Source organism: Rhineura floridana, chromosome 6 (assembly GCF_030035675.1).
Source record: "Rhineura floridana isolate rRhiFlo1 chromosome 6, rRhiFlo1.hap2, whole genome shotgun sequence".
In the NCBI taxonomy this organism is placed as follows: domain Eukaryota; kingdom Metazoa; phylum Chordata; class Lepidosauria; order Squamata; family Rhineuridae; genus Rhineura; species Rhineura floridana.
Window position 1 is genome coordinate 92522989 of NC_084485.1, and position 26913 is coordinate 92549901.

At 42.3% G+C, this 26913-nt stretch overlaps 1 protein-coding gene across 5 annotated transcripts in view; it reads right to left on the minus strand.

The window, feature by feature from the left end:
* Positions 1-16971: 16971 nt before the first annotated feature.
* Positions 16972-26913, minus strand: part of LRP8 (LDL receptor related protein 8) — a 312964-nt gene continuing 303022 nt past the window's right edge. For all 5 annotated transcript variants that reach the window (XM_061633020.1, XM_061633018.1, XM_061633022.1 and 2 more), the window contains 6 exons: positions 26191-26332; positions 24165-24317; positions 23249-23515; positions 19117-19185; positions 18788-18960; positions 16972-17611 (listed from right to left, as the gene is read on the minus strand). In XM_061633020.1, the coding sequence (XP_061489004.1) occupies positions 17573-17611; positions 18788-18960; positions 19117-19185; positions 23249-23515; positions 24165-24317; positions 26191-26332 (843 nt within the window). In that variant the 3' untranslated portion in view covers positions 16972-17572. The remainder of the gene's footprint in view (positions 17612-18787; positions 18961-19116; positions 19186-23248; positions 23516-24164; positions 24318-26190; positions 26333-26913) is intronic.

Genomic DNA, 26913 nt, shown 5'->3' on the forward strand with positions numbered 1-26913 from the left:
ATGTTCTATTTTGACTTTCAGTGCAAAGTACAAAGGGCTTTCGCCATAAAGAAGATGACAAGGTTTAAAAACAGCGATGCTCCTTTCATGTCGATTCACAGACATTTTTTTGAGGGTTTAAAAAAAGTTTCGGGGGGTGGGAAGGGAGAGAAACTGGCTGAGTTGGGAGTGGAAGGTACTGCATTGCGGTGGTGCTTGAGTTGCTCGCCACCCTGGACTCTCCAGTATGGGGCTCCACAGGGGTCTGTTCTGTCTCCCATGCTGTTCAACATCTACATGAAACTGTTGGGTGTGGTCATCCGGAGCTTTGGAGTGTGTTGCATCAGTATGCTGATGACACGCAGCTCTATTTCTCCTTTTCATCTTCATCAGGTGAGGCTGTCAAAGTGCTGAAATAGACTGGATGAGGGCTAATAAACAGGTTTAATCCAGACAAGACTGAGATGCTGCTAGTGGGTGGTTCTTCTGACCAGATGGTAGATGTTCAACCTGTCCCGGATGGGGTGGCACTCCCCCTGAAGGAGCAGGTTCATAGCTTGGGGGTTCTCCTAGAACCATCTCTGTCACTTGAGGCTCACGGTGGCACCAACTACGGTTGGTGGCCCAACTACGTCCCTATCTGGACAGGGATAACCTGGCTTCAGTTGTCCATGCTCTGGTAACCTCCAAATTAGATTACTGCAATGCACTCTACGTGGGGCTGCCTTTGAAGACGGTTCGGAAACTGCCGCTTGTGCAAAATGCAGCAGCCAGATTGGTAACAGGGAACAGACGGTCCGAACACATAAAACCGATTCTGGCCCGCTTGCATTGGCAGCCTGTATGTTTCTGAGCTCGATTCAAGGTGCTGGTTTTAACCTATAAAGCCTTACACGGCTTGAGACCACAATACCTGATGGAACACCTCTCCCGATATGAACCCACCCATACACTACGCTCGACATCAAAGGCCCTTCTCCGGGTACCTACTCCATGGGAAGCTGGGAGTCTGGCAACAAAGGAGAAGGCCTTCTCAGTGGTGGCCCCCAAATTATGGAATGATCTCCCTGACGATGTGCGCCTGGCGCCAACACTGTTATCTTTTTGGCACCAGGTCAAGACCTTCCTCGTCTCCCAGGCATTTTAGCATGTGTTTTAAATTGTTTAAAATTTTTAAATTGTGTTTTAAATTGTTTTTAAAAGATGTGTTTTTAAATTTGTATATTTGTTTTAATGTTTTTAGTTACTGTAAACCGCCCAGAGAGCTTCGGCTATGGGGCTGTATATAAGTACAATAAATAAATAAATATGAAGAGAAGACGTAGGTAGGGTAAGGTAGGGTTTTGAAACCAGTATTTTAGAATACCTGTGAATGGGCAGCACCATCCACCCAAAGGGGTGTCCTTGGTCGAAAGCCCAGATGGAGAGAGTGGTTTATAAGAGCCCTGCAGTATAGCCCACTGTTAACATTGCAGGCTGGAGGTGGTACTGTGGTTGTTTGGATTTCTAGCCCCAAGTTTCCCATTCAAAACACCGGCCAGATTGCAATAATACCAAACTACTAGCGTTACCCTCTCAGGTCCACTCCCAACGACCAGTGTGCGCACCACAGGCTTTATGCAGGTGTATTGTGCTTTTAAATGCATAAAACCCCAACGAAACTAAATTTCCAACACAAATTAAAGTCTGAGTTACAAGCCTTTGCTAACTTTTTTGGGGTGGTGGTGTAGACATGCTGTCGCCCAATTACAGCTATGTGAAAAACCTGGAATTCTTCATTGTTTTCTACGTGCAGCTCTCACTTAAGGGGGAGGGGGAGGATAGGGACCAAAGATATCAAAAAGTTAAATCCTCCACCAATGGAGTGATCTACCTATTTCTTATTTCTACGGCCTATGGCGGCTTTCACTTCATCCCGAAAGTTTAGGCCTGTTTGTCACTGACAGATCTTCAAATGGTTTGATGAGTCTATGGTTATTTCAGTACCTGTACTAGACGATGTTAAGAAAGTGACATGGTTGAAAACGGGTTGCAATTAAACGCAATACTCAGAAAAGAGCGAGATAGGCAGGGATGGTTAGCTATTTAAAGAAGAGAGTTCTTAAAGAGGCAAGAGTGCTCTCGGCTGCTGTGTGCTACCAACACCGTTGGAGGCAGTATGCCTCTGAATACCAGTTGCTGGGAATCGCAGATAGGAACAGCACGGTTGCACTCAGGTCCTGCTTGCAAGCTTTCCATCGGCATCTCGTTGGCCACAGTGAGAACAGGATGATGGACAGACGAGATGGGCCTTTTGACTGATTAAGCTCTGTTTCTGGGTTGCTGAGCTAGGCTGAGTTGTAACAGGTGATGACAGGCAAAAATTCAGTTGGAATTTCCAGGTTAGCCAGAATTTCATCTTGGTAGCTACCCAAACAGGAGATTGCAAATTGGGGTGTGTGTGTAAAATCAGATGTTCTTTAAAATAAAATAAAAAAAGCTTACACTCTGTCTATGCTCAGAAGCACTCTCCCTTTAGACCCCCCCTTCCCCTGTATTCCACTCAGTGTGGAGAGGCGATTGACATATTCTCAGAGGCAACCCTAAATTGACCAAGTGCCACCTTTTCCACTATAGAGATGTAGTGACGGAGAATGCTGCATGCCTGTTTCTGCATAGCATTCAGCTGATAAAGGTACTGACGTGTTGAGAAGAAAAATACTGCAACTATACTGTTCACTGTTTAGCCAGGATATGTGAACTGTTTATTTTCTTTCAGGGTACAGCAACTCCAGAACTGGCCCCAGCAATTGCATTGGTTTTAATTGGGTAATCAAGTAGGGGTAAACTGGATTAAATTAGGAATTGCACAGAGTGCTAGAATCTTTATTTACTACAGCATTTCAGTGAACAGTACAACCATAAATCCCATTTGGGGTGTTTGTGGGATTGATGAAGGGTAGTCAGGGCTGTCTTCCTGCAGTAAACGTATGCCCCAGCTACATTTTATCCACTGGTAATTTTCCAAGTGCAAACTCAAAGACAAAAGCACACTATGCAGTTCAGATATAACACATGGGAGGGGCAGAGAAGAGAGCTGTACTGGTGTAATGCTCATCCTATTCCCCACCATGTATCCTTTAAAAAACCACCAGTACAGGTGTGCACATCATAGAAAATCCACAATAGGGTGGGTCCTAACAATATACGTCTCAGGTGTCAAAGGCCAGAGTAAATAGGTACATCTTCAGCATTCACCTAAAGCTGGTCAGTGAGGTTGCCAGACCCACCTTGGTAGGAAGGGAGTTCCACAATTTAGGGGCTGCCGCAGAGAATGCCCTCTCTTGGGCCACCACCCCGAGCTTCTGAGGGTGATGGAACTACCAAGAGGGCCCCCCTTTTGATTTTAACTCCTGAGAGGGTCTGTAGGGAGGGAGGCAGTCGCTCAGATATTTTGGACCTGTGTTGTTTAGGGCTTCAAACACTAGTGTGAGCACCTTTAACTAAATCTGGAAATGAACTGGCAACCAATGCGGCTGTTTTAAAATGGGTTATATGAGATCTAAAGAGAACCCCAGCTAATAATCTGGCTGCTGCATTTTGGAGCAGTTGAAGTTTCCGAGTCGTCTTCAAGGGCAGCCCCATGTAGAGAGCATTGCAATAATCTAGTCTGGAAGTTACCAGAGCATGGAGTACTGTGGCCAAGCCTTCTTTGTCCAAAAGGGGCCGAAGCTGGCAAACCAGCTGGAGCTGGAAAAAGGCACTCCTAGCCACTGAGGCCACCTGAGCCTCCAGTGACAATAATTCCAAGCTGGTTCACAGCCATAAACAATACATTTGTTGCTGACATTGAACTGTCCCTGAACTCTCCTTTTCACCCTTGCTCTCAATTTAGACTTTATTATCAAACCTCCTCTCCAGTTCAAGGGCACTCTTTCCAGTTTATACTCTACTCCCAGCTCCCCTCTTTTCATATCTTTTCTTCCTCTAACCAAGTCCCTCCCTGCAACTCCCTGCTGACCAAAACTTCCGTCTGTCATAATAGACAACACTGTGCCAGGTTTGTGTCACTTCGGTGTGAACTGCTTGGGCCTTAATGCACATTTTTGCTGCGGCAAGTGCTTCTAGTCGAGACCTTGTCATTGTGATGAGTAGCAGAAGAACAGCCATGAAGCCGAAACAAAGGTGGCTTTGGCAAGCCAGTGCTGTAATGTGTCAAAGTGACCTGCGTGGAAAACTGCTGATGAAGCAGGGTTGCCGTTCTGCTTTGTTGTGTTGTTATGTGCCTCCAAATCGACTACGACTTATGGCGACCCTATGAATCAGTGACCTCCAAGAGCATCATGTCTTCTCATGATGTGCCCAAAGTATGATAACCTCAGTTTCATCATTTTAGCTTCTAATGATAGTTCCGGTTTAATTTGTTCTAACACCCAATTATTTGTCTTTTTCGCAGTCCATGGTATGCGCAAAGCTCTCCTCCAACACCACATTTCAAATGAGTTGAATTTTCTCTTATCCGCATTTTTCACTGTCCAACTTTCACATCCATACAAAGAGATTGGGAATACCATGGTCTGAATGATCCTGACTTTAGTGTTCAGTGATACATCTTTGCATTTGAGGACCTTTTCTAGTTCTCTCACAGCTGCCCTCCCCAGTCCTAGCCTTCTTCTGATTTCTTGACTGTTGTCTCCATTTTGGTTAATGACTGTGCCCAGGTATTGATAATCCTTGACAAGTTCAATGTCCTCATTGTCATCTTTAAAGTTACATAAATCTTCTGTTGTCATTACTTTAGTCTTTTTGACGTTCAGCTGTAGTCCTGCTTTTATGCTTTCCTCTTTAACTTTCATCAGCATTCATTGCAAATCATTACTGGTTTCTGCTAGTAGTATGGTATCTTCTGCATATCTGAAATTATTGATATTTCTCCCTCCCTCCCTCCGCTTTACCTTCTTCCAAATAGAGTCTGATAATTAATAGTCTACATCTTAAGGGGTTCACCTAAGTAATGAAATTAATAGAACAAGTGCAGCCCCTGGTCCAATTGCTGATCAATATAAAAGGTGTGTTCCATTCTGTTTTTGGCTTCTTTACTTCTTTCTTGCTTTTGGCTATCAACCTTACTATCTGCAGACTACTGTCCACTTCTTTGGATTGGTAACTATGATATACAAAGGAACTTAGAGCTGTTTCACAACTAGATAGGCTGGAGGGAGTTAGGAGGAAAATACGTTATTTACTTGTATTGATTGCTCTGTTAGTGCTATACCATGAGTAAGCAATGGATTAGTTGCTGCACATTATATCCAATTGCTTGAAATTGCTTTATTTTCTATAAATTCTATAAACTTAAATACCATTAAGCTTTGTATACTAATAAAGTGTTTTGTTTCAGTTGTAATCTTTAGTCTAGAATTTTATTGGTTAAACCTTTCTCTCAGTTTCTTTGGGTTGCTGCTGAGCAAATTCAAACCTTAATTAATGAGTCCATTGTTAGTGCATTGGCCAGGATTTGGCATGGTATGCATTTTTAATCTCCGTAGCTCTATGCACTTATTTCCCATGCCACTGCCAAACTTTAATTGGACATCAGAAATGTGGTTCATGCAGTCTTCCACTTTTTGGATCATCAGTGAAACGCATGAACACGCACCTAGACATGTTATCTCAGACTCAATCACTGGCATCTCCAGTTAAGGGTTTTAGATAGGTTTGAGAAAGGTCTTTGCCAGGAGAACTGCTGCCCATCCGGATTAACAGTATTGGTTTACCTGGGCCACTTGTCTAAGAAATTACAGCAACTGGATTTCCTGTACAAATAACTGCACATAACATTGTGTGCAACATTGGAGAACACCTAGAGATTCAAGTATCTGACTTGGAAAATAGCACAAGATCCTTTACTTTAGCATCACACTTCTCACACTAGTTGACCAAACAAGCAGTGATTTGCATGTAACATCTTTTCCAGCTGTCAGTCTTGTTTGCATATAACTTTAATAAATAAATAATTGTAGTATGTACACTAATCCCATCATCACCTTTGGTGAAGCAGGTTTGGCAGTGTTTGCATCCCCACCCCCTGCAAGATCTGTGCCAGAGGTGATAGTGGGACAAAAGTAGCCTCCCGCAAACCACTTTCCAGGCACTAAAAACCTAATGCCTATCACAAGCTTTTCTGCTTGTTTCTGGGCTTGATTTAAGGTGTTGGTTATAACCTTTAACTTGCAGCAGCTATAAAGAATAAAAATTGGGTTGAATTAGACTGGTATGTGTTGTCATGGTGAACACTGAGATTTAGATCACGGCCATGCATGCTATTCAGGCACTCTTTTGCTCTGTTATGTATACTTAATCTCCTAGAGAACAGCTGTTTTAAATTCCTTGTGCCCATGGGAGCATCATAGTCATGGTGCCACAACTATGGAATTTGTTTTCTAGGGATGCCAGCCTGATCACATCCTTCCTCAGTTTTCAACAGGTAGGTTAAGACTTTCTTACTCTGCCTAGATTTGGGGAGAGTGTCTGGCCAATATAACCTACTAGCTATATAGTCTATAGATGCATTTACTTAGGTCCCATGTGTACTACACATTTAAAGCAGTATTGTACCATTTTAAACAGTCATGGTTTCCCATCAAGAATCCTGGGAACTGTAGTTTGTTCAGGGTGCTGAAAGCTGTTGGGAGACCTGTCTTCCCCTCACAGGGCTACAATCTCAGAGTGGTTTCACAATCAATCCCTCTTCCCAGGGAACACTGGAAATTGTAGTTCTGAGGGGAAGGGGGTCTCCTAACAACTCTCAGCACCCTTTACAGACTACAGTTCCCAGGATTCTTTTGGGGAAGCCATGACTGTTTAAAGTCAGATGATACTGTTTTAAATGTATACTGCAAATGGGGCCTTAGCCTGTTTTTATTAGTGGTTTGTATTTTCATTTTTATTGTCCACTGCTTTGAACATTTTCTGAATAAAGAGTTTACAAATGTTAAACAAGTATAAAAAAATTGTCAGTTCATTCCTACGTTTCAGTTCCCATATTTAAACCAATCCCAAAGAGGGCCATCTTATCTGTGGGACTATTTGGAAAATTCTTTCTCAAGACCAGTTTCCACTTTGTTGCGTATTGTATGCCCACTTTCACTGATAATGAACTAATTGTTTACCGAGCTTCTTGCACCAAACCTGAACACCTTTAGAGCCTGTGAACTCTCTTCAAACAAAGATAACCCAAATGAACAATGTATTCCTTTCTTTAAAAACGTTAATTATGATCAGTGCAGAAAATATGTGCCTAGAAACCAAAAGTAGGAAGATTTTAAACATGGTCTACCTAACAGACTGTAACAAAAACAGTGTTTAGTCAGAAGTAGCGACCACCTGAACCCTTGTTCCCCAACAAGGGTTCAGACACTCGGATCATGTGCTGGAGAGTCTTTGGTTGTCCCCCAAGTTAGTGAGGCTCATTTGATGTCACCACAAGCCTTCACTGTCATCGGCCCAGTGTTGTGGAATACTCTTCTGACAGGGATTCAGCAGGTGCCCTCAGTGTTAAATTTTTAGATGTTTGCTGAAAACGTTTCTATACTGTCAGGCTTACACAGACAGTTAAACTTTTAGCTGGTAATTTGTGATTCTGGCTACTTTTATGTAGTTTACATACATACACTATATAACTATAACTATATGTTTGCCATTGTACACCACTTTGATATTTGTAATAAAATTGCACTAAGTATTTTTATAAATAAAATAAGTACTGTTGACTTTAATGAAGCTTACTTCCAGATAAATAGATCTGGATTGTAATCTAGATAAATAGATTGTAGCCTAAGTAGGCTTATGTTTGCAAGTAGCTAAAAAGTACATGTATTGAGAATTGGCTAGTTTCATGAGATGTAGTCTCTGATGTTGGAAATCTGTAAGTCAGAACAAGCTTGTAAATAACCATTTGCCTACTTGCCAGTGGCATGTAAGGCAAGGAGTTTTTGAGAACTTGGAAGAGTTGGTGCCCCCCCTCCCCTTTTAGGCCACTGACGTTCCACAAACGGCTCACTTAGGTATGTGTTCATGCCTCAAGTTAGCCGTTTGTGCTTAAGCTAATAAAACAGTGTGTAGGCTTGTAACGTGTATGTAATTTGTCAGGCTGAGTTAGGAGTTTGATATTTTCTTCAGTAGTGGGTATCATTAAATAAGAACACATTGCAAGCTGCCAATAAAAAAAATTAATCTCTCTATAGAAACAGTGCACTGTCTTACAAATGTATTCATTTGGTTTTCAGTACCCCCTACTGATGCAAGTACAGCAAATATAAATAGCGGAATCCTCCCTCATCCCAAATCCCTAGATCTTTTGTTCAGATAAAAACAGAAACACAAAAGGCACCAAGCTAGAATGCATCCAAATGGAACTTCAGTATGACAAGACAGAGGTCAGAAATTATTACAATGTTAAACAAGATCCTAATGTTCCCAATTGCACACTGAAAACAATCAATTTTTTAAAAAGAAAATGTGAATATAGACATGATTTAGTTACAAATCTGCTGAGTTGGAAAGAAGGAATTTGTCACATCATAATAATTTACAGTGGTTGGGGAGGGTGGGATTCAGCTTTTTTACACACAGGATTTATACAAGGTTTTCATGTTTTTATTAAAAAAAGTATCAAAACTGTACAGCCTTCAAATCTATTTACAGATTGAGGTTAGTTACAGTATAACATACAAAAGAGTTTCTCTCCTTGTTATTCTTTTCTTCATGCACATAGTGCATGACCTTGTAGTAAAAATAACAACTGAACCATATTTTCTTTCTTCCCTCTCCAGCTTTCTTCAAAAGTATGTATTTACTTATAGGCCTCTGTTCACAAAATCTAGCAGAAATGGGAAATCTGTCTTTTTCAAGACATATTATAAACAAACAGGAGCATATCTTTTCCAAGGTGCAACATGCTGCTTCCTTCTAAAAGTTTCCACTCCTTTAACTGGGATTTGTATGGCCAATTCAAATATGTGGATTTACCACTCATTCATCATTAAGAGATGACTTGCATGTGTAATGAACTATCACAGATTCATCACTATGAGCAGATGAATTTCATATCAAACAATAATTCCCAATGAGGACAATTCACACATTCAGCTGGAGTCACCATATCAGACAAGTAATGTATAGGCATATGCAAAACAGGTTGACTGTGATAAAAGGGTTGTGCAATGAGCGCTTCATGTGCAACAAGCCTTCTAGAAATCTTTGAGTGACTGCTGTTGCCTTCCTCCCAAGTACTGCTTGATAAACTGCTTTTGTAACTTGGGAGATAAAAATGGGGAGAAACCAGAAAACATGAAAAACTTTCTCGCTTGGTTTGCATGTCATGCTAAATCATGGCTTAGCACAACATGCCCAAGTTAGAAAACAAGCTCCCCTCATTCCCTCTCCTCCTATACAACTGGGAGGAAGACTTCAGCAGTGTTTACTTTCATGTTTATTGAATCTAAGCTTGTTGTTGGATGCAAATCAGGGATCATGATTTATAAGGAACACTGAGTAATTTAACAAGATATCCCCCCCCCCGGTTTGAAATTGGCTTGTTTTGAAACTGACTAGTTTGTTATGAACCAAAGTCCCTGCTTTGCATCTAACAGAAAGTTGAGATTCAGTAAAAATTAAAATAAGCCATGCCAGTTTTCCTCCCAGCCATGCTGCAGGAGAGGAGAAGGAGGGAGTGTGTAAGCCAGAGGCTTACTTGGGCTTGTTCCAGCCTATGCATGTTATGCTAAACCAAACTGTCATGTATGGCAACAGCAGTCAAAAAGTACTGAATAGACACCTTGCTAGACCAGCTTCTGCTGGAGAGAGAATGCAAGCTTCATCTCAAGCATCTAATAGTATTGGAAGTGTTCTGCAGTAGATGTTGAGAAAATATCATGAGTGTGTATACATACACATCACTTTACGTCTGCAGCAGAACATGTAAGGCATTTTGTTTGTGGTGGTATGGAGCAACATGAAGCTGTGCCTGTTGGTCTTAATCTGCAATGGCTGTTTGACATATGCAAGTCATCACTTAATCACTTGAGGTGAAACCCAACATTGTGCAAGTGGGCATCCACTCATGTGACTGCCCTCCTCCTCCTTCTCATCCCCCCCAGCCTCCCTGTGTTATGATGTTAAGTGTTTCCTGCAAGATGAGGATTCCTTCATAATATCCATGGTTCTGAGTGATGGATGCTAAAAGGGTTTGCAACTTGAGGCTACTAAGCAGCACACAAGGTCTCTTCAGGTATATCATCAAAACTATTAGGATTCTTGTGCTCATGGATTGTCTAAAGTCTACAGACAAACTGGAAACATAGTTATGGGAGGTGTAGGAAAATAACCTAATAATCACAGGGAAAATGACCACAGAATGGCTGCTGCAGGTTGGAGGCTCAGTGGTCTAGTACAAGCAGACAGCTACACAGGGTAGAATCCAGCCCAAACGAAGCAGTTTAATCAGACCTCAGATTCAAATTCCTTTCCAGTCATAACGTTCTCTGGATGACCTTGGGCCAGACACTCACTGTCAGCCCAACTGAGAAGATAGAAGGAGTGAACCACGTGTGTTGCCTTGAGCCACTTAGAAGGGCAGGTGATGATAACAGATGTTTAACGTGGGCTGTTTCCTTAGGCTGAATCAAGGTCAGACTGTCCTCTTCCTCTGGGAAAGTACATCACATTATCTGCTTCCCCATATCCACTAGCTCAATAGTTTTCAAACTTTCAAGGAACGCTTTACAGCTACTTGTCTGCTGAGGAATCTTACACTCAAGCACCATTCTGGGGGCCTTATGACAGTTACCGCTGGAGGAAGTGTGTGTGCTGCTGTGCTTTCACCAGGTGCAGCAGGGGCCTCGGTGATGGTGGTGCCCCCTCTGGCAGAGGAAAGCCTCTGCTGCATCCTAATCCTCTCCATTAATGCAGATTGGGAGTTAGGACTGCTCAGGATGGTATCCAACATAGCGCTAAGTAAGCATCCCATCAGCACAAGGATTTATGCTTGTACAATGGGACTTCCTCCCACTCCCCCTGCAGGAGAAAGTCCTGTTGCAAAAGTGGAAATCCTTGCACTGAAGGAAAGCTAACTTAGTGCTACTCAGTCACATAGGGTTGCATTAAAGGGTTTTTTTTCATACCAACCAAAGTTATTGGTACAGTAGGGCCCCGCTTTGTGGTGCTCCGCTTTGCAGCATTCCACTGATACAGCAGTTGTCAAATGCAGAAAGGCCCTGCTCCTCAGTGCTTGTTCCACTTTTATGGCATTTTTCGGGCATTGTGCGCCATTTTAGACAATGTTAGTCAATGCATTCTGCTTTATGGCGGATTTCGCTTTGCGGTGGTGGTCCAGAATGGAACCTGCTGTATGAGCGGGGCCCTGCTGTACAGAGAAGGGTTCAAGGGCGATTTGCTACAGCAGCATAAATATGCCATGAAGAACTACATGCCTTCAATGTGTACAAAGACAACAAAACTAATTCACTAATAGGCAAAAAACCTTGTGGTTTAAGAACATACCTATAGCCCACAGATATTTCTATCAAACTTTAAAAAGCAGGGAAATTGGGCAGCTATAGTGAATGCACCAGGGGAGCAAGAGACCTGACCTCCTCTCTGAGATATTGTAATGCTCTACAAATTTGTAAAAATGCAAACACAATTTGGGTTCACAGTCCAATCCACTTCCTGTGTCACTTGGAAGAATTTCGTAACATGTGCCTCTGAGCATATTGTGAGTGGTGGCAACACCTGCCATCTCCAAAGATGGAGAATTATATTTTTGTATTTTGGTTGATGTTCTTACTTTGCTGCTTTTCTGTGTTACTACTGTTTCTACAGAGAAGCTAATCTAGAAAATTTTATTTCCCTCATTCATCCTAGAAACCTGTGTCAAATTTATTTTTTATTAATTTCAAATCCTTTTTATTGGTCAATGTGATATGATGGTGAAGACAACCTTTTGTGTTTCAAATTGGAGGTTATGTTCAATTTCTATTTTGGGTGCATTAACAGTTGAATCTGAACCTGCAGTTTGATGTAAAATCAGACTGATTACAATATGTTGCTACTTAAGCAATGAATCTAGTTGTTGGAAAAAGCAAACTTGGTCTGCCCAAGATGCATGTTTTTAGCCTGCTATGTTTAACCACTTTATTTAAGGAAAGGTGGGCATGGTCTATTAAAAACACAGAGCACACCTAGAAATTTGCTAGAATATATTTCACCTTCCACTGTTTTTTCTTGTGCAAACTGAGGTACTCCTGATGTCCATTGGAGACTATTCTGCAGAAACTACTGAGTGCTATTATTACACAACTGTTTTTGTAGGATTTTAGTGTATATTTTGCAAAGTGTTGCTGTGCTTCACATATTCAAAGAAACAGAAGCAAAAGAAAACGATTTACTATAGGAAACTTCACTAAAATTGCAAAGTAAACCAAACATATTTAAAGTGACTATCTGAACTATATCAACTCTATCTTAATATTGTTGCTTCCTCCCTGCTAAAACAAGATCAGAACACCACATGTCTTGTTTCTATTATTTGGACTGATTGCAGGTGTTGCCACCGCTCACCATATGCTCAGAGGCACGTTACCAAATTCTTCCAAGCTACACAGGAAGTGGATTGGACTGTGAAAGACCAACCCAAATTATGTATGCATTTTGACAAATTTGTAGGGCAGTACAATATCTCAGAGAGGAAGTCTGGTCTCTTGCTCCCCTGGTGAATTCACTATAGCTGCCCAATTTCCCTGCTTTTTAAAGTTTGATAGAAATATCTGTGGGCTATAGGTACGTTCTTAAACCGCAAGGTTTTTTCCTATTAGTGAATTTCTCTGCTTTTTAATCCAGGAGGTAAGAAATGGGATCCTGTGCAAGCTTGCTGAGAATGGATTGATCACTTGCATGCTTATTGAGTTCAGTGGGATTTACTCCTCTGCAATTATGCTTAGGATAGGTTTAACTGACCACAGGGGATGGGGAGGGGAGTAGGAGGGAGGGGAGGAAGGGCAGAGGGGAGTAGGAGGGAGGGGAGGAAGGGCAGAGGAGAGGAAGGGCAGAGGGGAGGAGGGGGATGGGAGCAGGCAGGAGGGGGAGGGGAGGAGGGCAGGTTTGATCATTTGCATGTTTATCGAGTTCAGTGGGATTTACTCCCATGCAATCATGCTTAGGTTAGGTAAAACTGACTGGGGGGAGGAAGGGCTGGAGCGGTCAGGGGAGGAGGAAGGGAGAGGAGACAGGAAAGGCAGGTCTGATTATTTGCATGCTTATTGAGTTCAGTGGGATTTACTCCCACACAAATATGGTTAGGATAGGTAAAACTGACCATGGGGGAGGAGGAGGGAGAGCAGAGGGAAGGAGAAAGGGAGGAGAGAGGGGAGCAGAAGAAGGGGGGAAGGAGGGGATTGGAAGGGGAGGGGCAAAGGAAGGGGGAGAGAAGGGGCAAAACAGAGGTGATGGGAGGAAGGAGGGCGGGTTTGATCATTTGCATGCTTATTGAGTTCAATGGGATTTACTCCCATGCAATCATGTTTAAGATTGGTAAAACTGACCTGGGGAGGGGGAGGGGGAGCGGGCAAGAGGGAGGAAGAAGGAGGGTGGGTTTGATCATTTGTATACTTCTTGAGTTCAATGGTATTTATTTCTGTGCAATCATGTTTAGGATAGGTGAAACTGACCTGGGGGAGGGAGGGGAGGAGGAGGGGAGGAGATTGGGTGGGTTGGTGGATAGTGGGCAGAGAGGAAGCCCCTTTCCTTTCCAAAAGGAAAACATTGTGAATAGTATCATTTTCAGCGTTTCCCCCACCTTTTTATTCTACAGCAGGCACATGTAGTCTCCCAACCAAATTTTAACCAAAGCTATCCCTGGCCACATCCACGCCAGACCTTTATTTCACTTTAGACTGTCATGGCTTCTCCCAAAGAATCCTGGGAAGTGTAGTTAGTGAAGGGTGTTGAGAGTTGCTAGGAGATGCCCTGTTCCCCTCACAGAGCTTCAATCAGAGCAGCTGACTGTTAAACCACTTTGGCCACTGGAGCTCTGTCAGTGGAATAGGAGTCTCCTCTCAGTACCCTTCACAGGATTCTTTGGGGGAAGCCATGACTGTCTAAAGTAAAATAAAGGTCTGGTGTGGCCCCCTGATTAGGCAAGCCCAGCAGCTGTGAGTCTGGCTTTTAGAACACTGACAGTTGGTTCTTACTGAGCATGCCCGACATTATACTAGACTTCAATGCAAAATTTCTTAAATTAAAAATTAGCCAGGCATTTTTTTAACTTTTAAACTGCAAAAGATGAAGGTCAGAGTATGGGGCAAGGTCAGTAGTAGGATTACAGGTACTCTGTGAAGATGGCTGATTTTTAATTAATTTCAACAAATTATGAGAACAGTGACAGAAAAAAGTCCAAAAGGGTTCTTGGTTTTTTTCCTCTCTTTTTAGACTTTGAACTCTTGATTCTCTCTGACTGTTTTGTGTATCGCCATGAAAATTTAGAGGGTTGTTAAGCAAGCGTTTCTGAATTCAGGACTATACATTTTGTAAGGTTTTTAATTGAAATGTGCTTATGGGAAGCATCAGAATGGCATGGGGGTATTTTCAATTTAACATTGCGGAATGTGAAAAATCCACGCTGGCTATAGTATACAGCCACTTTTGTGGCTGTATCATCAGAGTGAAATAAAAAACAATGCAGTAAGTTGTGTTGGTGCAGACATAACCTTGATGACATAATATTCTGCAATGCCATTAATCGTCATATTCAAAAGCTACATAAATTTATCATAGGTAAGTGTTAGGTTGACTTCTCAGGATAATACTGTCTCCTTAATGCTTGACCATTTTGTGCTGTTTTGAGGGTGTAATCAAATCAAAACAGAGCAAAATCCAAGGGGTAGAACAATCCAACCCACCCTTACATTGCGTGTGTATGTATGTTAGTGTTAGGTGGAGGTGTCCCTCTGCCCAGCTCTCCTGGCTGCGACAGTCTCTTGCCACTGCAGGAGTGAAACATTCCAGTGTTGGCCTCTCCCTTCTGCCTGACAAACAGGTGGGCAGCAGTGCCATTGGTGAGCTGTGTGTCAGGAGTAGCCACCACAAGGCCCAATTGTCCTGCCCTCCCAACTTGTCACCATGAATGGTAGGGTTGGGGATGCAGTGTTGACCGCAGCAGGGATAGGTGGGGGAAAGGTGTTTGAATTGTGCCCTAAGTAATTACGAAACACTGGCCACAGTAGCTTTCTTCAGCCAAACCTGTAACAACTTTGGGCAGCCTAAATCTGGTAACTTAGGTTGCTTCTACATCAGAGTCCTTTAGCACTGCTGAGGTACTGCTTTTTCATAATTAGCTGGAAATCAAATAAATAAATACAAAAATATTATGCAGCAAAGCCCTTCCCGATATTTAAATCCTTTTATAATGTTTATGCACAGGACAATCCTGTTCAGCAATGGTCCTTTTCACACATTGATTCAAAGTTTCTGGTTTGCAGGTTTTATTGTTTCCTGTTGAAGGTGGCTGAGTGATGAATTATCCCTTAAATAACCTCTCTTAATTGTTCCTATTTCACTTCTATGGAGGGAACAGTGACTTTAAATTACGGGCCTGCTTAACTTTTTTTCTTTTAATTTTTGTACAGCAAAAGAGTGCTATTTCACAATACAAAAATAATGAAGAGAATCAATGTGAGAAAAACGTAATAAAAGTCCTCCAACAGGAAGAGAACTGACATTGGGGCAATTAAGAGAGGCTTTCAAGAAGAAATAAAACTAACAGGACCTGCAAATAGGAAATTTTTAATTAAAGGCACAGGCACCCTGAAAACCTCAGTAGCACTTTGCCTTTCCACACTGGACAGGCTGGTGCTGCAATTGTGATTTAATGCCAGCCCTCCAAATTTGCCACAAATCACATTTGAAAAACATGGGAGGGCAGTTCAGAAAACAATGAACTGCCATTGTCACAGTCATCTGGAATCTCTGTAAAAAAGTGATGGTGGCTATTCCAGAGAAAAGGGCTAGTGTAAAAGCAATCTTGGACTACTACCTCCATTTATTCGAATTAGTCACCAAATAATATTAGCAGAACAGTGACTATTACTTGAGTAATAGAAGGTTAAGATTAGCTGTGACATTTATTTCACCTGTCTGATTTATATATGGACAATGTATGGCTCATTTATATAGCCAGACTGCTACCAATACCCCCCCCCCCAAAGACTGTTTCTGCAATTCTTTGTACACTTATGTGGGAAAAAACACTGGTGAAAACAGTGAGACTTGCTTCTGAATAAACATGTCTAGAATTATTCTGCACAGTGACAATAGTCCTTAACTATCACGTATGAAGCTCCAAGAAAAAATGAGCTGCACATTGTAATCACTTATTTTTAAGCGAAAGGGGATTAATTCACAGATCTTTTAAGCTTCATCTTTTTAAATCCCAATAAGGCGAACAGCTGGATCCTAAATATGTTTACTCTGAAGTAAATTCTACTGAGTTTAACAAGACTGACATCTTTGAAAATATGCTAAGATTGGCAACCTAAGTTTACTATTGTATGCCTAAACCTGCTAGATTACGTTTGGGACTGCAGGTATCCCCATTCATTTCAATGGAGACTGCACACACCCGTCTGTGCACAACTGTTCCCTCAATACAGTGAATGGTGAATCCCATTCATGAAGTTTAGTGCATGCATAAGAATTCCTGTGTCTACAAGTATTTGCTGAAGTGCAGCACTTGTGCAGAAATGACTAAGCCATGAGCTGATTCATCTACCAGGACAGAATTTGGTTTGTTCATTATGGGAGCACATTATTTCTTTGTCATGGACTATCCTACTGTAGCAGCTATAATTTACTCAGAGGCTTTAGATTTCAAAGCAAAATTTTCCACAAAACATTCCTTAAGAATTTAATTACCCTATTCCCATAAAGCTGGGCTAGTCTTTCTAAAATAAATTCATTTATATATATATATATATTTATTTATTTATATATGTATATGTCTATATACCCATCCAGCCTAGATAGGTATATACACAGATAATCTATGGACAGCGAGCCAAGCATACAAAAAATAAATACTCTCATCCTCTAAGAGTATGTACAGAACAGATCTTATATCCAGAATTTGTTAATAAATATCCTAAACAGCTTGTATAGACCTCTTTCTTCCTTTCTTTTGTTGATGGATAGCCACAAAGTATGTTTGACATATTTACAAAACTTCTATAAATATAATTTTTAAAAATGACATGTACGCTACCGACCCTTGGGTCTGGCTGGTTGTATACACCGAGTTAGTAGCTCAGCAGTAGAGCAGCCTCCTCACTATTATGGATGGATAGTGCAAGAAGTTAAAAAGGTGTATAAAAGATTATACATACAAAACGTTCACATCCTTTGGATGTTTGCAGTTCATTACTACTTTGTGATTACCCTTCTGCAACATAAATAATAATTAAAAAGGAGAAGGAGATAAAAGGTTGATGCCATGATCCACAGCAGATGTGTTTAGTGCATATCTATTGATCCACCGGCTGTAAGATTGGGGTAGGTGCAGTCCTCATGGTAACCCATCATCTTCTAGACTTAATGCTACACGCTGTTGAGAAAGAAAAATGTGTCAGTGCCTCTAGTTCTGGTATGATGTGGGGGCAGAGGAATTGAATCCTGTTGAGAGAGTGGGACAGAATGTTGGTCAGAAGATAGATACATATAAAGGGCTCCCTAGATGGTCCCATTAAAAGAATTACTAACTGGGTAGCATCTGTTGGTAAGATGATTTACTAACCGGATAGCATACTATCTGATGCTTTGATGCAGAGGAATTGCTGTCCATTAAGGCATGAATAGCTCAGTGTTGCAGGAATAGCTCAGTGTTGCATTTCCTTGCACTGAGACTGTGTTTGCCTTAACTCTGATTTAGGTTCGATTATCAGTGCAGTCAACAAACCACTTAATCCAAATTGGTTTAAGTGGTTAGTGCACTGATGGGGAACCTACGGCCCTGAAGATGTTGTCAGACTCCAACCAGCCCTAGCCTGCATGGCTGAGTGTGATACTGCTGGACTGGCTGGGAGGAAGCAAGGGGTGGGGGAGAGCATGGCCCACAGTCAGAGATGACAGGTGCTGCCGTCCAACATCCATAAGGTCACAGGCTCCCCTTCCCTGGGCTAATGGATTATTTGAATATTCTGAATCAAATTCTGACATCCTTGTTTCTGTAAAGTGGTTTAAGTGTGGCTGCTCATAAGATACAGCATAATCATCTGACTAGTGCTGCTGTAAAACTACACACCTAAAGTTTTAAGAATCTGGTTGATGGGAAACAGCTGCATCCCAACCTCACAAAATAAATGAAAGAGCTCCACTCTACTTCAAAAGAATCTGTCATATACATTTATATCTGAAGGTAAATCCTATTGTATTCAAGAGAATCCTGTCCTCCTTCCCCCAAATAATCATGCTTAGAATTTTTAAATGGTAACATCTATATGGCACATTTCATGGGCTGGATATGATTTTGCAGCACACAACTGATCTCTAGCTCATCTGTATAACCTGGGCTTTAGCCTGTTCTGCCTGCGTGACAACACAGCTGCTAGAAGTTAGAGTTGGGGACAGGACCAGAGAAAGAAGATGGCTGCAGTCTTTGGTGGCTCACACCAGATCTCTCTCTCTCTCTCTCTCTCTCTCTCTCACACACACACAGAGAGAGAGAGAGAGAGGGGGGGGGGGCTCTAAAAGATCAGCCAGAAAGATAAAATCAGACACTTACTGCTGGATACACATGCCCAATCTGTGCTGTTCTCCCAATATGGATTTCATCTTCATCTTCATCTTCAGTAGTTTTCCTGTACACAGGATTATCAAAGTTCATGCTTTTTGTATTTTTCCGTTTCCAGTTTCTCCAGATGAGATATCCTCCCATGCACAACAAACCAATCACCACTAGGGGAAAAAAAAACCCAAGAGAAAAGGAAATAAACATCTCCAGCTGCCACAAGGAAGTCTATAGTTCTCAAACTGGCCCTCTCCAGGCCCTTCCATTTTTAATTCTTTTTGCCAGGTCAGGCCCACAAATATGAAAATTCACCACATGCTTACCAACAGGAACAACAATTCCTATAATGGCGGCCATCACAGTTGATCCAAAACTTTGCCCATTGTTAGCATCTGCAACAGAAAAGACCAGTTCAGACTCAGTCAAAGAACAATACATGGATGGCATCAGCAAAAGCACTGGAATATAGATAATTCAGCTTTTCTTGACACAAACTTATGATTTTTTTTAAAAAGGCCAATAGAAATCCCTGCTAACCAATCATTTTCTGCTTAATGCAGGAAGTTCCAAAACTAGAAATGAGCAAACCAAGAGGGGGGAGTTCTGTGGATGAATTTATGGATATAATTTGGATGTTTGGCTTTCAGGGAACATTCAGACCCACCTCAGCTGGACTCCACCACAGTGAGGAAGCGGGTGCAGATACCACCGGAATCTATAGGTCTGGCCAATTTTACAGACCTTACTAAATGCCACCATGGTATAATGATTCATTAACCTGTGTCTGCTGAGGGGTCTCTGTGTGGACTGGTGGAATGGTGTGCATTAGTGGGAAAGCCCCCATGTTGAAAAGGACACCATCCTATGTGAGAAAATTGTACAAATGTTTATTTTGCTATGTATGTTCGAAGTTGCATGGTAACAGACCCTTGTGTGTTTTCACACATGATAATGTACACAGCTGAACACTTTCATTCATTCATGTGTGTGAAACAGCTTTGAGAATACCATGAGAAAGGTAAATGAAAGCTCCATCTCAGAGCTGAGAAACAAGTAAACAACTATCAGGCATTTCCTTCTTTGGACATAGAGAGACAACACCAGCTGCTGATGCTTTCAAGGTTCTGCAAGACAGAGGAATTCCTGTGTGATGATTTCTTGGGGCTCATTTATTTGATTCCAAATTGGCTTTTGGTATATGGCTTTCCCTTACATTTTGTTTTCTACTTGGAAACCTGCCCTTGCAAAATTGGGAAAAATGTAAATCACTGGTTCTTAAAGCATTTCCTCACACTTAAAAATATCACAGAAGTCCCAAGTAAGAAACCCCTGGTGCCTCAGTTTATGTGTAAGGAAAAAAACTAAAAAGGCCAGTTGTTATCTGAAGAGCATTCACGTTTATTAACAAGAGACATTAGCTGCTAATAAGGAAAGATTGTTGCTAATAAGTACTATCACGGCCCCCAATGTTTTAATAGGCACATAACTTCATTGGTTTGGCTTGCAGATGTAAGGAACAAATATCAGTACCCAATCTGAGTTTTTATTTTATTTTATTTATTTATTTATATCCAGCCATTTCTCCCAGTAGGAGAGAAAGGGAGAGATTTTGGTTTTGGTCTACACTATGCACAAAATTCAGCTGTGAATAAAATAAAATTATGTAACTCATACTGTCTTGGATAGAAGAATGGAGGGGCTATGCTTACAATCTCTTTCCAACTAATACAGACACAGAGGGATAAGAGTGATGCTGTATACTGCTTGGATTAGTGTTTTCCATGGCCAGAGTTTCTTCTGTGCTTTGTTTCTGAAGAGTGTCTAACATTGGTGAAAGGAATTGTTTGACAAGCTATTTTGGAACTGGAAGCCTTTCATCTTTATAGCAATAACATATCAATGGATTTTGCAATAATCCTACACCCTATCCTGGTGTTGTGCCCTTCATAGCCTGCCCCTGCCCTGTCATGTGTTGGGGGCTGAATGTCTGCAGCAGGGAACCTTCTCTCCCCATTAAGACTCCCCAATTGTGGAGGGTTCAAAATTGTTTGGGGAGCCTATGAAAGCATGGCAGATTCCCTGCTGCAGATATTCAACCCTCCCAATGCATTGCAGGGATGGGGGAGAGAGGGAGCAGGGCCAATGGGCTCATCCCCATACTAATGTGGTTGGGGGTGAATGACTAAATAGGTCTTTAGGGATAGGTCAATCAGGGTGCTGGTAGTGACAATAAGGAACTGGGAAATTCACTCTAACCTGCTGGTATAAATGGATGTTTTGTCCACATTGGATAGCTCCCACTATGTTAACCACTTATTACACAATAAAACACATTCCATGGGTGCAACAAAAGTGCTGACTGGGTAGGGCGGAGCCACTAGGCTAGCTTCCTGGTAGGTATCACTGTTGTCTACCATAAGGAAGAGGGACAGGTTGGCAGGAAGGTACAGCATTGTGCAAACACACTAGCAGAGCTAATCTGGTGCTCCTTCTGGTGCACTTGCAACTGGAAGCCATTCATCTTTATAGCAATAACATATCACTGGATCTTGCTATACCTCGCCTCTCCCCTCTGAGCAAGCAACAGTGACTTGCCTGCTGAGAAGCTATTGTAGTGGCTCTACCTTACCCAGTGAGCTGCTTCTGGAAGCAAGTGATTCAAAGTGATTAAAAAATGGCCAGTTTCAGGCGAATGAATACACTCTGCATCTATGCAGATTACTGGGTGAATATAAAGTATGTGGAGCTCTTATTCCAAATGCTTGTGGTATGCTGGAATCAAAAGTTTCCTTATCACACCCACTGACATGCAGGATGTTGTTTACATCAGGCTTTCCTCAAGCAGGACTGCTGATCCTCAGGCATCATGCAACCTAAGAGTTGTGGAGATGGGGAAAGAGAGTGCATTGACGGTTGCCTAGACTTCCCACAGGATCATGAATACACACCGCAGAGTAGGTGGGATGTGACAGTACCATGATGGAATGTAGATAGAGGCTTAGCAGATCCAAGTTACAGTAGGAAGAGCAGGGATGGAAAATCTGTGGCCTTCCAGATGTTGTTGGATTACAGCTCCCATCAGCCTCAGCCAGCTTGGCCAATGGGCAGAGATGATATAGTACAATATAGTACAATAGTGAAAGGCCCAGAGGTTATTTACTCCTGAGACAGATCTTCCATTGAAAGGCAAAGGGGCGATTGTTCAACTGCCAGATATTGGTGATAGTAAAATATTTATTCACAGAATGAATATAAAGTAGGAACATGGGCAAAACCTATTTAGCAAAAACCTTGCCGAATTTGAAAGCTGGTATCATCCATTTGACAAACCTTGATTTTGAATATTGGGAATGCCAGTCATGGACATGCTTGTTGACCCTAGGCAAATTATTTATTTTATCCACCCCCCCACCCTCTGTCATCTCTCAGATTCAGTTTTCCAGCTATGAAAAGAGAATAAATGATCCATGTAACAGGAGTGCTGAAAAGGTGATTGAGGTTAAAAAAAAAGGTTGAAGGAATAATATTAACACAGAATTGAGATATTCTGGGTTAAGTTACTACTCTGTGACTCCAGGATCAGCCTCAGCAGCACTAGAGAAGTTGCACGAGAACAGTCATTCCATCAGGCAATAGAGAGAGGGACTGAGATGGGACTGCAGGGCCACTCTGCTGAATGACCATCTCCATCAGGCTCTTCCCTCAGCTCTCATCTAGCAGCATTCCATCAGAGCCTGCAGAGTCTCCTCATCAGCTCAGGTGATAAGACCAGCAACTTTTGGCCGCTCCTCTCCTTGAATTCTTTCCATTTTAGCAAGTATGAACTAGTGGCTGAGATTGTCCCCCTCCATCATTCCTTTTCCTTTTTCCTTTTGTGTTGTGTCTTTCAGAGGTCAGAGCTGGTCTCATCACTGATATTTGAAGGCTGCTTCAGGAACATTTTTTCAACTGAAGGAGTGATGGAATACTTTAAATAAGTAAGTAAATAAAATAAAAATTTGCTCAGTTTACCATAAAAATAGATCATGGCATCATCAGACGCCTGGCACCATCATTATCTATCTTTAGGCACCTGGCAAAAAGCTTATGTAAATTAAACAAAGAGGGGTTAGATAGGAATATAACAGGCTGCCTTATACTGAGTCAGACCATTAGTCCATTTAGCTCAATACTGTCTACACTGGTTGGCAGTGACTCTCCAGGATTTCAGACAGGAAGTCTCTGGCAGCCACACCTAGAGGGACCATGGATTGAGCCTGGAGCCTTCTGCATGCAATACAGATGCTTTTTCACTGAGCTATAGCCCTTCCCTCCCCAAGATTCCCAGTTTCACTTCTGCAAGGAGACGTATACTGCCAACCACCTCAACTGTACCACACAATTACCAGCCCAACTCTCCAAGTTATGAGCATTTGAGAATCAGAGAAAAAAATGGTTTAAAGCCACTTTGCTTACAGTGCTGGGGGAGATTGCTGTTTCCTGTTGTTATTATCTTAGAGTTCGCCAGGCTGGACGTGGCTGTGGGTGAATGAAGGCTTGTAGTGCCAAGAAAGACACGTGATGTGGTTTCTTGGCCTTCTGCACTAATATTGCTGTTGTTGCCAGTCATAATGATGGTGGTAGCTGTGGTGGTAGTCATAACGACAGTAGTCATGGCAGTAAAATTGGACAAGTGAGTTGCAGCAGTAGTAACAGGCACATTAGTTGAGGTAGTTGGAAGCTCTGAAAACATAATCAATATACAGTCACCTCAACAGCTACGTGGGACAACTTCATTTACTCCAGAAGGAAAGGAATTATTTGACCCAGATAAGCTAATTGGAAACCTAGAGAAAAAGAAGGCATCTAAGTGCTCCACATTTAGAATACTGCATGCAATCTTGCTCAAGACATTTAATTCTATAATTATAATTATTAATTATATCTTGCCTTTCCTCCTGAAAGAGTCCCAAAATTACTTTTTATTGAAATGTTTCCAAGATTTTGCACAATAGAAGAAGCCACCACCCCCTTCTCAGTTACACAACTGGAGATAAAGGATATACCATATTAAGTCCCTCTTTACCTTCTACCCTCATCTCGCTCCCCAAGTCACTGATGAGTGAAGTTCAGTGTCTCTAAGGAGTAGTTGGAGAAGAGAGAGGAAAAAGGTCAACTGATCAGCAACATGGAGCATCTTACATCTGAAAAGGTTGACTTTTAGAAGGCAAATGACTGAGGGGAAAGGCAAAAAGTTTACGTAATTTCATGAATAGTGCAGAATAATAATAATAAAAACACCACCACCAGAAAGTGCTTATTTGAAGGCAGAAGTGGACTTGCTCTGAACAGTTCATGGAAAGGTTCACAGAGTGAAGGCAAGTGTTCTTACCTTTATAGCACTTTTTCATGTCAGGACCCAGCCACACATTGTCAGGACAAGCACAAGTATACTTTGGGGAATGTGGAGAGATTTGGGGTGCAGGAAGACAAAGGTATTCACAGCCTCCATTTGGCAGAGAATTCAGCTCACAAGCATCTGGAGCTATATGCAGGAAGAGAAAATAAAAAAGGTAAATATAAAGTTCCTGTTCGTAATTTACATTACAATCAGCACCATGAAATCTTTTCCATTGCTCATTTGCTCTAACAGCCTTCTCTCACAGAAGCCCTGTAATCTGGGGACATTTCCAAGGTTGTATATTACCTGGTAAATTGGTGGCACTATTTAATTTTTTTTTTTTTAAAAAGTCTACACTTTTCCCCCCACAAAAAAATTCAAAGTGGCGTACAATCATAAAAATATATGAAGATCATGTTCACCACATGTCAGGGGCCATCACTATGGGGTATATGTGCTATCAGAATCAGTCCATCTCTAACTTACTCATGTTTACCTGAAAGTCGGGTATTTCATGCACAAACATTCCCTCAGAGATTATCACTTCCATGTAGGAAACTGAACGCATCCTAACAGATGTACACTAGCATATATGAGTGAATATGCCTATTTTTCTGCTTATATGGGTCACAAGAACCCAAATAATTTGATAGGATTTACTTCCAAGACATGGTCTTAGTATCAGGAAGACCCTTTTTATCCATTATTAGTTGCACTGCTGCTAAAGAAAGTATATAGGAAGTAAATGGCACTAATACAGTACTAAAAGGTGTTACAGTAGGGCCCCGCTTGTTGGCGTCCCGCTTGTCGGTGTTCCGCTAATACGGCGGCGCCAGCGGGGTGATCAGCTGTAGTGTGGGAAGCTCCAGCCACTGCGCTCCAGCTGACAGCGATTAGCTGGAGTGCACGAGCTCCCCACGCTCCAGCTGATCAGCTGTAGTGCGGGCTTGTGCACTCCAGCTGATCCCTGTCAGCTGTAGTGTGGGGAGCTCGTGTGCTCCAGCTGATCCCTGTCAGCTGGAGCGCGGGGAGCTTGCACGCTCCAGCTGATTGCTGTCAGTAGGGCCCCACTTTCCTGTGGTTTTCGCTTTTCGGCAGGGGCCTGGAATGGAACCTGCTGTATGAATGGGGCCCTACTGTATTCTTATAATCCTTTTGGGGGCTGGGGTGGGAAATCTGAAAGTCCTATAGTTTTGGAGCCCTAATGACCAGGGCTGGTGCCAAAGGGCAGCCAGGTCGGGCCCTGACCGAGGGCCCCTCGACAGGGTGGGGGAAGACTAGCACTCTCCTTCTGTGATTCGCGGCAGGGTAGCTACCGCGGATCGCGGGGATGGAGGTTCCAAGCCGCCCGCCCATTCGTCGGTTCCACCTACCTGTCTTTCCTGTTTTTTGTGGCCGCGCGCACTATACGCAGGGCTACCATTAACCAAGATGACGGCTGAGGTTTTCCAAGGTGCTGATGCCCCTGCCGCCATCTTGGTTGATGGCAGGTATGCCTGTGCGTAGCATGCATGCGTGCCATCAACCAAGATGGCGGTTGAGGCTTCAGCCCCTTAGGGAAACCTTGGCCACCCTCTTGGTTAATGGCAGCGTGCGCAGCCACAAAAGACAGGAGAGACAGGTAGGTGGGGTGTGCATCCGTGCGCAAGCATGTGTGTGCGCTGGGGCCCAGGGCAGGCTGCTACCCAAGGGCTTCAGCATGCCTGGTGCCGGTCCTGCTAATGACAGTCATAAAGATTATTGATGCTTCAGAACTGGATAGTCCTCATACACCAGCCTTTCTCTAGATGGTGCTGGACTATACCCTCATAATCCTTAATCACTGGCCATCCTGACTGGGAATGATGGGAGTTGTATCCCATCATATATGAAAGGTTGTGGAAGGCTATCAGTATCTTCCTGTACTGGTTTAATGACTGGATTTGCTAATTATCCCCTTTCAATGAACCAGTGACAATGATTTTCACAGCTACACAAGTGCTCAGGACTGTTTACCCTTCCAAGACCAAGGCCTCACCTTTAGGTTGCTTCAGTTCATGAAAGACTACAATATCATGGGGGTTATTGAGGTTCTCAGCTAAAACGGAGACATCCAGACCATTCAGCCTATTGGCACTGAAGATTGCTTCATTTTCCAAATCAGTCCAGAATACCCTGTCCTGCAAGAACAGAGACTGTAAGAACCTTTTGAGCATGTATCAATCACTTTAGCATTTTTAGTAACCAATTATTACACAATCCTTTCCAGATAAAAAGAAAGTAGACATGCACACAATTAATCTCTGACAGATCTTTCCTGAGTATCATAAGGCAGAGGAGACAAACATCAGGCTTGCTGGATCTACGCTTGCTGGATCTACGCTTGCTGGATCTGTGTTTTACTAGAACCTCAAGATCCATTAACTGGAGCCGGACATGAAAGGCATATAAAGGACATGTTGCCTCTGAGCAGCTGCTGAGCACAGGGATTTATTTTGAGTCCCAGAACTCAGCTCATAGTCCTCCTAGTCAAAAATCTATTTCTGGTTACCCCAAGCTTTAATCATTTCAATACTATAACCTGGGGAAGGAGTCATTTTGTTGTTGCTATCATTACACAACCGGGAGTCAGAAATCCTTACTGATCTACTGCAAATCACCCAGATATCTACCAGCAGATCCTGATCTACTTTATGCCCACTCCTGTTGTAAGGTACTGTAGAGCCCATTGAAATGGATGGTGCCCAATACTTTTTATGCC